This window comes from Pantherophis guttatus, chromosome 1, assembly GCF_059756535.1.
Source record: "Pantherophis guttatus breed Tessera chromosome 1, ASM5975653v1, whole genome shotgun sequence".
Classification (NCBI taxonomy): Eukaryota; Metazoa; Chordata; class Lepidosauria; order Squamata; family Colubridae; genus Pantherophis; species Pantherophis guttatus.
The window spans coordinates 320617874-320632276 of NC_142063.1; the positions used below are offsets into that span (position 1 = coordinate 320617874).

A 14403-nucleotide genomic window follows, 5' to 3' on the forward strand; every position below is an offset into this window, starting at 1 on the left:
GGAGTTTTCGGCGGCCAGTCGCCGCTGCTGAAAAGTGGCTGGCAAGAAGCCTCCCAGCAGCCGCCTCTTTGAGGCGGCTGGCCACAGGCCACTGAAAAGTACTGCAGGTCGAGGAAAAAGCTGCAGCCATCGCCGCCATGTTCTTCGTGCATGCGCATCCCATTGGACTTGCAAGGCTACTTCTGCTGATTGCCGTTTGCCTGCAATTTGTTAGTTCAAATCTCACCAGGCCAAAGGTTGACTCAGCCTTCCATCCTTCTGAGGTAGGTAAAGTGAGGACCCAAATTGTTGGGGGCAATATGCTGACTTTAAACTGCTTAGAGAAGACTGTAAAACACTGTAAAGCGGTATATAAGTTTAAGTGCTATTGCTATTGCTATATTCAGCAGCGCCTTGCCAACATAGAATTTGCCTCTTTGGTAGGGTCATATAAATTGAGTCCTTTTTCCATGCAGGGTACCTAAGATATAGGCTATATAATAGACCTTCTTGGTAGTGGCCCCTCTTTATGGAACAAGCTACTCCTGGAAGGATAGAGAGCTTCATTCCTCTTTGCTTTATAAAAGCAAGTTTAAGTTGTATTATGTTTTGTACAGGACGTTTGGTCCTTAGTTATGTCTGAGTAGCCATTAGAAGTAGTACCAGGGGTGAAATGCTCCCAGTTCGGATCGGATCGCCCGATCCGGTAACCATGGCAGTGGGTGGTTCGGAGAACCGGTAGCAAAAATCCCTGCCCACCCACCCCACCATGCCCAGCCGAGCCGCACGATCATCAGAGGCTTTTTTTTTTTTTTACTTTTAAAGCATTTTTTTCTGCAACCTCTTCTGGGGAAAAGGTTAAAAAAATGCTTTGAAAAGGCTCTGACGATCCCAGCTGTGTTCCTGATCAGCAGAGACTTTTCAAAGCATTTTTTTGCATTTGCAGAAAAAATGCTTTGAAAAGTTAAAAAAAAAAAAAGTTGGCCACGCCCACCCAGTCACATTGCCCTCCCCCACCAAGCCACGCCCACAGAACTGGTAGTAACAAATTTTACATTTCACCCCTGAGTAGTACCACTGTTATTATTATGGTTTGGTTGTAATGTATCTGTAGTGGCTGGGGCAGCCTATAAAAACTGTAATAAAGTAAGTAAACAAATAAATCCTAAATGCTTCAAAATGAATTAAGAAAAGAAATGAGACAATCATGCCAACAGAATTGATCCAAAAGCTTAACTTGCTACTGTATGATTGAAACAATCACATTACATTTAGGTGTTAAGAAAAGTGGTAAAAAAGAGAAAATATTACTTCCCTGGTAAATGGCTGCTTCTATACAGTGGTGGGATTCAAATAATTTAACAACCGGTTCTCTGCCCTAATGACAAGCTGGGTAGGTGTGGCTCGGTGGTCATGTGACCGTGTGGGCATGGCCAACTCAACGTCACTCACATCGATGGGTGCTTCGCCTTAGCAATTACAATGTAATAAGGGTTAACCAGAGAGGCAGTTTCTGTAAGCAGGGCAATGAAGATTAGGCTAGAAACAACACCAGAATGTTTCCTTCCTGCCTTCCCTAGAGGATTAGCCCTGTAAAGTGGAAAAAAACGAAATAAGATTTCTTCCAACAAATGGTTCTCCGAAATGCTTAGTAAGTTAACAACCGGTTCTCCCGAATAGGTGCGAACTGGCTGAATCCCACCACTGGTTCTATATGTTTTGGCTTTAGGAGACTACTGCAATTTATTTTTCACTCCAATGGGTAGAGTTAGATCTCTTCTACCTGCACACCTCCATTGACGCCCAGCCCCTCCAAAATTATAACAGGCTCCTTATAAATAAGAAATCCCAAATACTTTTCTGGTCTGCTTGTTTTTAAAATTGACACTGGAAGCTTTTCCTACTAACTTCAAGAGGTATGCTTTTATGACCAGCAGGGAAGGGGTGGGGTTGTTCATGTTAAAAGCTCCCTTTAGAAATCTTCACTCTGGAGATGGATGAGACAGGAGAGCTTTCCTGTGTCTAAATCTTGTACAGATTCAGGAGAAAAGACCTGGATTCACTTGAATTTGTGGCTGTTAATGGCTTGTTAAAAGTTGAGATTTTGATCAAAATGATTTTACTGGTTGCTTTTTAACAATTAACTTGTGCCCGAGGAAGAAAGTCTTGCCAGTAAACAAATGCACGAGGCATGAAGCACTTGAGAGGGAATTGTCTGGTGAGCAGTGTCTTCGCTAGGATAGTTGGTCTGTTGATTCTTTTTGGAGGGACCATCTTACCCTTCCCCCCTCCTTCTCTCATTGCAGGAAACCAGATGCTGCAGTGGAGATGGATGAGATGATGGCAGCAATGGTGTTAACCAGCTTATCCTGTAGTCCTGTGGTGCAGAGCCCCCCTAACAATGAGGCCAGCATCTCAAGTAAGTTTGACAGCAAAGGGCCTCTGATGGCCCTCTGGCATTCTGTGCCAAAACAAAACTAGTTTAGTGCATAGCTCATGCAGTGCAAGCACTGAGGCCACAATAGCTTAGCTGTATCAGCCCAATTTTTTTTTTTTTGCTTTAATTTATATGCTGCCCTTCTCCGGAGACTCAGGGTGGCTTACAATGTTCTCCAGTTGTTGGAACACAAGTTCCAGGATTCTGCCATGCTGTCTGCTGATTCTGGATATGACAGTCCCAGCACATTTGGAGAATGCCAAGCTGTGAGTGATTATTTGGAACACAGACATTTCAATATCTGCTTTTTCCTGAATACACAGACCTGAGAATTTAGGCTACCCACAAAAATACCTTAGCAATTCTTTTTTTTTTTTTTTTTTTTTTGAGGCAATAATGTGGGCAATCCAGAACTGGAAAATTAGGCTAATGTGCCCAGAGCAGTTTTCAGCTTATATCAGAAAACTTTCTGATTAAAAAGATAATTCAAATGAGTCCGATTAAGAAAATTTCCATTAATTGTAGATTTCCACCCTGTAACAATGATTGAATAGAGTCCCTTTATTTTTTTAAAAAAAGAAGTTAAGAAAACTTCTGTATTTCAATTGGAAGTATTTTAATTCTGTTGAAAAGCCTTTTTTGGGGTAAGCGTTATTGATACTTGTTGACTTTTAATTGTTTAGCCATTTTGTAACTCCATTTTGGAAGTTGTATAAAAGAGAAAATGGCACAAATAGAAGGAGTAGAATAGCATTAAGTGCCTTGGCCAACACACAGACTGTTCAACTCAGCTTTCAGGCAGATCCAACTTTTCTGCTCTACTTCTTTGGTCTTTTGGGTTTCTTGGCTATCTGCCTCAAATCTGTGTTTCTAAAGCACTCATTTCTTTCTAACTTTCTTCCTATTAAATGGCTCACATATCTCTTTCTTATGTCCTGGACAAGCTTTTCTCAAAAGTAGGCCATACCCAGGGGTGCTATTCAGTAGGTTCTCACACGTTCTGGAGAACCGGTAGTGGAAATTTTGAGTAGTTTGGAGAACAGGCAAATACCACCTCTGGCTGGCCCCAGAGTGGGGTGGAAATGGAGATTTTGCAATATCCTTCCCCTGCCATGCCCACCAAGCCATGCCCACTAAGCCATATCACACCCACCAAGCCACACCCACAGAACCAGTAGTAAAAAAAATTGAGTTCCACCACTGGGCCATACCCAGTTCAGATCCAGAATTTTATTCCAGCTGTGAGGTTTAAGAACGAAGTGTCCATCATAGTAAACCAAGTCCCCTTTTGATACCTTCTGTGTTCTACCAGATTTTCCCTCTTCTCTCTCTGCCATGATTTTACTAAACCCTTTTGCCTGGGAATTCTGGCTCTCTTATGTACTTAGCATTCCACATGTTCCCGAACTCTTGAAGATCTGCTCCAACATATCCTGACATAAAGTGTGTCTGTTAATAATTGTCTGGTGAACTGTTTTAAGAGTTGCAGAATTGGGGATAAGGAAAGATGGCGTATGGGGCACTTTTTGCAGTCCTTGTTCCTTTTGATGAAGTATACATGAGCAAGTTTCCCCGGAGATTGTCCCCGGTTATTGAGTTCTAGCACTTAAGGAGAATATCTTCTGTGCTAGAACTGGCTTCTGACACCTCCTTGATGCTCACCGGTTTCTGCTGCAAAACACATTGAAATGCTCTTCTTCCTTGGCTCCTAAGAAAACGAGAAAGGGATTTTTTAAATATTATTTTTATTATCTTTCTCTTGCTTCCAGTATAGGAAAAGGCTGACTTGAGGACATGTTCTATGTGAACAGCCTGAACATACTTGGAATGTTCAGTCTGAAGAAAAAAAGACTTAGGGGAGGGATAATAACCAAGTTCGGATAGTTAAAAGGAAGATGGCCATGAATGCTTCTCCATGGCTGCAGAAACCTGGCCCACAAATAATGTATATTAGTTGTAGCTATCTAGATTTCAGTTAAACATAAGGAAACACTTGATGGTAAAATTTATACAATAGGAAAGTAGCTCAAAGGTGGAAGTAGTAGTTTCTCCATCTCTAGAGAATTTTAAGATGTTGGATAGCTGCCTCCTAGTTTAATTGATCTTTGTGCAAATTGACGGTTAGGGACAGAGGTGGGTTTCAGCTGGTTCTGACCAGTTCTGGAGAACCGGTAGTGGAAACTTTGAATAGTTCGGAGAACCGGTAAATACCACCTCTGACTGGCCCCACCCCCATCTATTCTCTGCTTCCCAAGTCCCAGCTGATCTGGAGGAAATGGGGATTTTGCAGTAACCTTCCCCTGGATTGCGGAGGGAATGGAGATTTTACAGTATCCTTCCCCTGCCACACCCACCAAGCCACGCCCACCAAGCCATGCCATGCCACGCCCACCAAGCCACACCCACAGAACGGTAGTAAAAAATTTTGAAACCCACCACTGGTTAGGGACTTAGAGTTCTTCAGACCTTCTGGCTGGGGAATTCCACCCACATACTTTAAAGTTGCTCAGTTTGAAAAGATGTGGTCTCTTTCAACTCTGTGATTCTTTCATTTTCTTGAGTGGTTGTTTCCATTTGCCATATCCCTTACCTCTTGGCTCATGTTTCAAAGCCTGAAGATAAGGATTTAATCGTGCTATGATGTATGAAAACCAGCACAACATTTGTGGGATATGTAGAGAAAATATACTGGAATATTGATATGCCACTATGAAATGAGGAAGGTGTGGTTCCCATAGGTAGGCTGCTGTTTGCACCTAGTTGGGCAGCTTCACAAATTACCAGAAGAAGGTAGAGGCCAGTTCATAGACTCTGTTGGATGTGTATAAACATTCTTGAATCTCCCTCCCTCCCTCCCCCCCATTCTTTAAACTTTTGTCCCTCTTTCTCTTTTTTTAAAAATCAATTTCTGATTTTATGAGGGCTAGAATCCTGGAGTGGGGGCTGTAAACTCAGCATGTTATATGTCAGAGGAAAGAAGTCAATACTGATTGGTTGATATTCTTAGATAGATTGTGGTCAGAGGTGGGTTTCAGCAGGTTCTGACCAGTTCTGGAGAACCGCTGGCAGGAATTTTGAGTAGTTCGGAGAACCAGTAGTAAAAATTCTGACTGGCCCTGCCCCCATCTATTCTCTGCCTCCCAAGTCCCAGCTGATCAGGAGGAAATGGGGATTTTGCAGTAACCTTCCCCTGACACACCCACCAAGCCACGCCCGCCAAGCCACACCCACAGAACCAGTAGTAAAAAATTTTGAAACCCACCACTAATTGTGGTGGTATTCAGGGAGCTGAACTAATTCTGTGGCTGATTTGAATTGTGAGTTGCCTAATAAACCTTCTCCTAGTTTGATTTTTTTTGAATTCCCAGCCTAGCCTGCAGTCCTAATACTTCCCGATGCTTCTCTATCAAAATACTAGTAAGTTTAAATACTTAGCTTTTTGAACGCTACTACCTATCTTGGCAGGGGTCCCCAAGTGTAGGGATGGGATTGTGAGGAAAGACTGGTAGGTGGGAAAAGGGTACTGCCCCACCCCCTCTTTCAGACCACCAAATCTCTTTAAATATCCTTTTGCCTACTAGGTTTGATCCAAATTCAGTGTTTTTGCCATCTCATATTTACTCAAGCTATAATTACAAAGTAGGAAGGAGATCATGGAGAACTTTTCTTGCAAAATTGTCTGTGAGAAGCCTGTAAGTAGAATCCCTTGAGACTGGCTGTTTGTGGCCAGCAGTAAAACCTTACCTATAATCCCTCCAGCACACCCAGCCATTGGAGAACTGCTAGGAAAACAGCTGGCTGGATTAGGAATGGTGTCTGCAGTCCCCAGTGGAGGGAGGGGTTGTGTAATCCAACCCCTGGCTGCCGTTTCCAGTTGGATGCCCAGACCTATTACGGGAGTAATAGGCACCAAGAAGAGCCAGTGTCTTTATATGGAGGCACTTCCCATAAGCCTCTTTGGACCCTCTGTGTGTCTATTTAAAAATAGGAGCCTTCCAGTGTGGGAAATGCAGGTGCTTCGCAGTCAACTAGGGCAGCCAGGCCTGTCGTATGTCTGGATGCTGGACTGGCACTGAAGGTGTGAAAAGGTCTTCTGAAACTGAGAAGAGGGGGAATATCCTGTGGCTTTTCCTGTCATTCCCTACCCGATTCCAATTTCATAGAGAAATATTATATTTGAAAATATGAATTCATCTTGATTGAATTCAGCGGAACTTTATCTCAGAAAATGTTTATAGGACTGTAATCTCAGTAGGTGGCAGAATTTTGTAAATTTACTCTGAGTTGGAAGCTAAGCAGGGTTGGGCCTGGTTAGTACTTTAAAGGGAGGCTGTCAGGGAACACCAGGGAGGTATAGGCTAGACTGGAAAATCCACACAACATCCTGGAAGTGGCAATCCATGTCAGGGATGGGGAACCATGGCCCTTGGCTCATGTCATAAAGCAGGGGTCTCCAAACTTGGGACCTTTAAGACTTGTGGACGTCCAACTCCCAGAACTCTCCAGCCAGCATGCTTCCCCACCCCTGCTCTATGTAAAAGTGATGAAAGTGCTAAACTGAATAGAGAATCAACTAAACTGCTCAAGAGCTCAATAAAACCACGATTCACCTGTTTATCCTCTCATCTTATCTTCAGCATCCCAAGCAACCTGTGATGCCTGGAAAGAAAGTGGTGACATGTCAGATGGCGGGAGCAGTACCACAAGCGGGCACTGGAGTGGCATCTCCACTCCTTCTCCCCCACACTCAGAGGCCAGCCCCAAGTACTCAAACGAGGCCTTCAGTTCCCCACGGGCTGATGATGGCTTTGAAACTGACTCGGATCCCTTTCTCTTCGAAGAGCCTGCTCCAAGGAAAAGGAAGGTACATAATACGACCATAAGACGAATTGTTCCATAGAAGGCGCAGGTCTAAATGTAGATTTCTCCCTATCTGATCAAGAAAGAAAACTATCTACACAACACTGCCATTCCAGAATTTGTATTTTTACTATCAGAGCTACATCATTACTGTTTCTATCCACTCCATTAATTCCTGTTTAATTACTTGTTAGAACTTTGCTGGCTTTCCTCTCAAGATCTTATATTGTGTATAGCCCTTTCCCTTCAAGTTTTTCACCTAAACAACATCCTATGAGTAGGTGGGCCTGAGAGACAAGTAACTTCCATGCCTGAACCTGGGATTTCCAAGTCCTAGTTTAACACCTTAACCATGATACTATCCTAATTCTCATTTTTATTAGCAACTGTTTTAACTCTGATTGGCTAACAGTGGAAATGTATTAATTTTGATGTGAATAGGACTTGTTTTGCATGTCACTTTGATTTTTTTTAGAAAGTTGATATAAAACTGAGCCATCTTTTGTTGAATTGTTAACTTCAACAGAATCAAGAGAAGAATGAAGTCAGGAGTGTCAAATTCGCGGCCCATGGACCGGATGCGTCACATGCTGGCCATGCCCACCTCTGGTTTAGCAAAGGGGAAAAAGTTGTGATATGTCACATGATGACAATGTGATGCCACGAATTTGATACCCCTGAATAAAGCGGTGCTGTCACCAGCAGTTAAGAATTCTGAAAGGTTAGGTTTTGCACAACTTATATATGGCCATGAATTGACTTAGAGTTGTTTTTCTTCTAGAATTCAGTGAAAGTGATGTACAAATGCTTGTGGCCCAGCTGTGGCAAAGTCCTTCGCTCCATTGTTGGAATTAAGAGGCATGTGAAGACCCAGCATCTGGGGTAAGGCCTTAAATTGCAGTTAAGTCACATTTGCACAGTTATATTGGAAAAGATCACCAGTAGATATAATTATACAGTATTTCAAAACAGTAACTGGAGTGGGGATAATTTGATGCCAAATCTGGACTTTTGGTGGGCTTCTTCCAAGATGATCCTCATGAATGGTTGCTGGAGAGTGAAATCAGAGCCTAACGAGGGACTTAAGGTGGATTTTGGTGTACTGCTGATGATGATTCTTGTCCCTGATGACCATGAAAAAGGAGGTGGCTGGGGTCCCCATTTTTATTCCAGTAGTGAATAAAATGGGTTTATTGGTGTTTGCCAGTCACCCCGTTATAATGTGCCTTTCCTTTATGAGGCTGCAAAGATGATAACGATGAGTAACTTACTGAGTCAAGTTCAGGCTCTGGATATAAAGTTCACTTTATTTGGAAAGGCCCAAATCAGAGATAATTACTGATTTGAGGTTGGACACATTTGGAACGTTGAAAGGAGGTAGCGATGCTTACAAAATATTTGCTGTGGTGTGCGCAGCTAGTCACAAAGAACTTATTTACCACAGGGCTGATGGTTGCAGGAGCTTCATGGTATCTCAGAATGGGTGTTAGAATGCTTAGTTCTTTCTTTTTGTGTGGGGCTGTTGGACGCAATTCTAAACAAAATATGATATATTTATCCACTCCTGATTGTCTGTGAGATTTGAAAATGCCAACTTTTCAATTGAGTTAAAAACTGAAGTGAAAAAGGCGAATTAAATCGAAAATGAAGTTAACACTAAACTTAACTCAGTTGGGTTAAAATTGAAAATTTTAAGAAAGAAAAGGGGTAGGTGGGTTGGACATAGGGAGATGCCATGTGGGTTGTTTGCAAGCATATTATCTGCCCTCGAGATACTTGATCGTGTTCAGCATTTTTTGAATCATCTTCTCTGATGTGATAGGGTTATATTTATTGGGAATTCCTGGAAGAGAGCTCTGGTAGGCAGTCATTTATTTCAAGTTGGCCTGGGTTTTTTTTTTTTTTTTTTTTTTTGGTGAGTTAGAGAATATAATTTAGTCTGGATTTGAGCATTGCCAACTACTTTCTCTGGCTTGAATGCAGTCTTGGTTACCTGGCTAAAAATGACTGATCCGTGTTTGATATTTGCTGTATGGTTGTGGGGCCCTCTTGCGGGGAGAATTGGTTATGTTTTTTCCATCTTTTTAAATATCTTCTTTTGCTTTCAATGATCTTTAGTTCTGTTGAGTTTTGCTTCTTCAGTTAACTTTTCCCTCGTTGATTTGTTCTTTTAGCAGATGAATTATTTTAATAGTGCATAATACCAGAGAAGCTCAGATGATAAAATTATTAATGGAGTTAGGTGAGAGTTTTGCAGTCCACAGGGGGAAGGTCTGCATTCACCAGATAATTGTTCTGATCCAAAAGTCTTTGCACCAAAAAGGGATCAAGTGTACCTGAAAAATTATTTCCATCTTATTGCATCTGTTGCAGCAGATGGACTTAGTTCTGCATTCTTTCCTTTGCTAGTCTATGAGCAGAATATTACCCTGAAAGAAAGACTTTATGGGATTCCATGAAACAGTCCTTGGTTCTGCTGACAAATGTAGAAGAATTTCAGAATTTGCCAGAAAATGTGTCTCCATCTCAGTGGACAAAGGAGGATTGGCAGAGTTGATGAGAGAGATGCTAGAGATGGTATTAACTTGTCTACTTTGGGGTTGTAGATATGAAAACTCACCAGATAAGATGTTCCTCTACTTTTACATTCAGGGACAAAACCCCTAGATCAGGGGTGTTAAACTTGCAGCGTCACATTGTCGTCATGTGATGTATCATGACTTCCCCCCCCCTTTGCTAAACCACGGGTGGGCGTGGCCAGCGCCACAAGTTTAACACCTTGCCCTAGATCGCTTCAGCTTTTATAACAAAACACTGGAAAATGTTATTTGGGAGTTATTTTATTTATTCTATATCTCCTTCTTTCATCAATGCCTGCAGAGATGGTGCCAACTCTGACCAGAGAAAACGAGAAGAGGATTTCTACTACACTGAGATGCAAGTGAAGGAGGAGGCACTTCCGGAGTCTTTAGTAGTTGCTCCCAATCCCACTGCAGGTTCCTCTCCTATTGTCATCCAACAAGCTGCCTCTCAGCCAGAAGCTCTCATTCTGGATCAGGCAACCCCCTTGGAGCCTCATCTGCCCAGCAGTGCCCTCAGCCAGTCGGCCCCCAGTTCTTTCTGGCACATCCAGGCTGACCATGCATACCAGGTAAGTCAATGCCCACCTGCGCCCCAGTGTTAAGAATCTGTATTCCTCCTGAATACAGGAGTTTAGAATTCTGTGGAATTGTTCACCTAATAAATAAAACAGCCCCTCAGTTAATGATTGGGTAGTTAAGTGGCAGGATTGCAGTTCTAAGAGTGGATGATTTGAGTGTCAAATAAAGAATGCAATTACCTTTTTAAGCATTCGTATTCTTATTCTGTTCGCTTATCCTTTGGGGCAATATGTTAGAAAGCAGTGTTAATAATGCATTGTTAATGTGTTCATCCTGTAGAGAACAGTAAAGGGATTGGGTATGGTTAGCCTAAAGCGAAGGAGGCTAAGGGAAAACATGATAGCATTTTTTTCATACTTGAAGGCCTATCATGGGGAAGAGGGTATGGATGTATTTTCCAAAGTGCCTGAGAGCAGGACAAGAACCAGTGAAAGCGCTACGGAGAGAGATTCAGCTTTGAAATAAAGAGTAGTTTCCTGTCCATGAGAGCTATTAAGCAGTGGACAGCATGAATCCTGGGGTGATTGCACCATCTTTGAAGGTTTTTAAATAAATCCAAAAATAAATATTTTTAAAAAATAAATAAAAATAAGAAATACATAAAAATAAGCTCAAAGCTCCTGTATTTAGGACAAGAAGCAATGGGTGGAAACTAATCAAGGAGAGAAACAACCTAGAACTAAGGAGAAATTTCCTGACCATTATAACAATCAGTGGAACAACTTGCCCCCAGAAGCTGTGGGTGCTCCAACACTGGAGGTTTTTAAGAAGAGATTGGACAACTATTTGTATGAAATAGTATAGGGGGTTGAGCAGGGGGTTGGACTAGAAGACCTCCAAAGCCCCTTCCAACTCTGTTATTCTGTTAAACATTGAACAGCTTTTTGTTGAGATGGTTGAGGATTCCTGCACTGAGTAGGGGGTTGTCTAAAAGATTTCCAATGTCCTTTTTCTAACACTATGTTTTCAAGTGTTGAGAAAATTCACAGAAAGTGAACATAAAATGCTCTTCATTTCTTAAGACAGACATTTTTCTCTACTTAGGCTCTGCCATCTATTCAGATTCCTGTATCCCCGCACATATTCACCAGCATTAGCTGGGCTGCTGCAACCTCAACCATCCCCACTCTCTCACAGGTGAGTTTCACATCTTTATACTACTAAAACTCTCCTCATGACCTTTAACTGGGTAAAGTGGTACATCACAGGGCAATAATTTTTGAACCAAGGAACCACAAGTGGATTAACTTTAAAAGTATGCATTCAAAATCTGGGATCCGTGACTCCTGATGGAGTGAAATTTGAGAAAGTTATGGCTGCGTCAGTGCTACTGGCTGCTGGTGCTGCTGGGCTACTGCAGTCACATGACCTTCATCAATTTTCAACATTCTGTAACAGTTTCCAAGCCAGTCTTACAATCCCTTGCTCCCTCCCCCACCCAGCAGCAGCCACAAGTCTGCCTGCTGGAAAAAGAGACCGGGGCGGACAAGGAAAGAAGGAAGGAAGATTTCCAATTCTCCCTACCAGATTCCCACAAGGAATCTCAATGGGGAATTCAATTAGAGATCAGGTGACATTACTGCTCCCATTACTTTTGTGACTGCCCTTCATCATCATTGATGGAGAGAAGGACTAGGGGAGACATGATAGCAGTGTTCCAGTATCTCAGGGGTTGCCACAAAGAAGAAGGAGTCAAACTATTCTGCAAAGCACCTGAGGGTAGAACAAGAAATAATGGGTGGAAACTAATCAAGGAGAGAAGCAATTTAGAACTAAGGAGAAATTTCCTGACAGTTAGAACAATTAATAAGTGGAACAACTTGCCTGCAGAAGTTGTGAATGCTTCAACACTGGAAATTTTTAAGAAGATGTTGGATAACCATTTGTCTGAAGTGGTGTAGGGTTTACTGCCTGGGCAGGGGGTTGGACTAGAAGACCTCCAAGGTCCCTTCCAACTCTGTTATTCTATTCTATTCTATTCTATCATGTTTCGGTAAGGAAACCTGTCTGAAATGACAACCCAATGGGACACAAGTTTTATTTACTTACCTACTTATTTATTATTAAATTGATTTGCCGCCCATCTCATGTCCAATGACTCTAGGATCTAGAAAGTTGTCTGGGTATATACCTAAGGAGAGAATCTGGATTAGTTCAGAACATTGTTTCAGAAATATATTAACATGTACTTGGTGGGTGGCATGTTCTGAGAAAGCTGTGGTTTTTTAAAGATCCCTTTATGCATGATTATCTTACGAAATTTGCTACCACAAATTAAAAATAGATTTTCTTTTTTCTGTATGAGCAAACAGAAAAGTTCAGCTGCCTGAAAAAAAAGTCCCTTCTCTCCCAAAATAAGGCATTTGTAAACAAAATGTTTCCAAAGTAGCCAATCCAAGACAAGGGGGGTGGTTAGTTTCTAAAACTTTGAACTCTGGTTTGAATTGAACTGAGAGAGAAACATAGAAGTCAACTAGAGAGGGAGAATCTATCAGTTAAAAGTATGATGTAGCATTCATCAAATAGTGTGATCCTTCTGAGATCGGTAAAATGAGGACTCAGATTGTGGGGGAAATGTGCTGACTCTGTAAACTGCTTAGAGATGGCTATAAAGCAGTATATGAGTTGAAGTGCTATTGCTATGGAGGGAGTGGAGGTCAGCTGCAAATGTTCAGAAGGTGAAAAAGGAGATCTAATCAAATTTTTGTCAGGTTATAGCAGCCTTGTGCAATTTGGAAAGTGTTGCCCAGAACTTCAGTTTTCCAATTCTCTGAATCCTAAAATTCTAAAGGGTGCTGAATTGGGAAAGGCAAATGGGAGAAGGGATCTTTCCAATAAAATACCACTTCTTATTTCTTCTCTACATACCTACCCCTATAGCCTCTGCATCAGGGGTGGGTTCTACTTAACTTTACTGCCGGTTCACAATGGGATTGCGCGCTCGCTTCGTTTGCTCGTGCGCCTTGCTTCTGCACATGCGCAGACCGCTGCTGACGACATCCGGGGCAGGGGTGGGGCCTTCCGCCAGTTTTACTACTGGTTCTTGTGAACCGGTCTGAACCGGGGCCAATCCACCACTGCTCTACATGGTGAAGGCACATTTCACATGAAAATAAATGCAAAAGGAAATCTCCTTTTTTTTCACTCTTCAAACTGATTGCTTCCTTCTTACATAGCTGTGAAAAACTTACATTGGGGATTGTGGCCAGTAGAAGAGAAAATGAGAATTAAAAGGAATATCTGTATTGAGAAGCAGCATACCTCAAAAATAATAGCAGCTTGGGTTCTTCCCGGAAGTATCACCTTGAAAAAAAGAATGCTGAACTAGATAGAGTTTCTATAATCCAGCAGGGCACCAATTCTTTGGAAATTGGTATTTTTATTTTGATATTTTTAAGAAGAAAATGCCGTAGAGGTAATTAAATAAGACATACTTTTAGCAAGTTTACAACCTGAATAGAAAAACCTTTTAAAGTCTTTTTAGGTACCCACCCATAATCATTTAAAGCATAATAATAAAACCCAAATAAATCAAAAGGGTTTTGTTTGCAGGTTCGAAGCCGGTCTTTGAGTTTCAGTGAACAGCCACCCCCGCCTCCGGTGCTGAAATCCCAGCTGATTGTTGCATCCCCCCCAAGAGCACCCAGTGGCACTAGGTAAGACCTGGAGAAGACAGACTGAGGTATTTCAAGAAGGGCTGGGAAATAGTAGATTTCAGATATGGTCAGAAAGGAAAATGTGGGGGGATTGTTCTTTAGAAGTTTTGAACATGTGCTGTTGGCTTGGGCTCAGAGGAAAGAGCATTCTGCTTGAAATTTTGGCTGTCTCCTGCCAGAAGAAGTAGACAAGCATGGGCTGAAGGTTCTTTTTAGATCAGAGGCCTGATTGAACTTAAGGCAGATTTGTATGTTTGGTCATTTTTAGCCGAGGCAAAATGTCCAGATTCATATCTGGGTTTCATAGGAC

At 42.0% G+C, this 14403-nt stretch overlaps 1 protein-coding gene and 1 long non-coding RNA gene across 5 annotated transcripts in view; one reads left to right on the forward strand and one right to left on the reverse strand.

Moving 5' to 3' along the window:
• ZNF395 (zinc finger protein 395) overlaps positions 1-14403 on the forward strand; it is a 46917-nt gene that overhangs the window by 24844 nt on the left and 7670 nt on the right. For all 4 annotated transcript variants that reach the window (XM_034421260.3, XM_034421259.3, XM_034421261.3 and 1 more), the window contains exons 4-9: positions 2286-2398; positions 7054-7280; positions 8058-8158; positions 10157-10427; positions 11482-11574; positions 13990-14093. In XM_034421260.3, the coding sequence (XP_034277151.1) occupies positions 2286-2398; positions 7054-7280; positions 8058-8158; positions 10157-10427; positions 11482-11574; positions 13990-14093 (909 nt within the window). The remainder of the gene's footprint in view (positions 1-2285; positions 2399-7053; positions 7281-8057; positions 8159-10156; positions 10428-11481; positions 11575-13989; positions 14094-14403) is intronic.
• Positions 3632-12625, reverse strand: LOC117667695 (uncharacterized). The gene is made up of 2 exons (XR_004592103.2): positions 12487-12625; positions 3632-4124 (listed from the first exon to the last, which is right to left on the reverse strand). It is a non-coding gene; the product is annotated as an uncharacterized LOC117667695 (long non-coding RNA).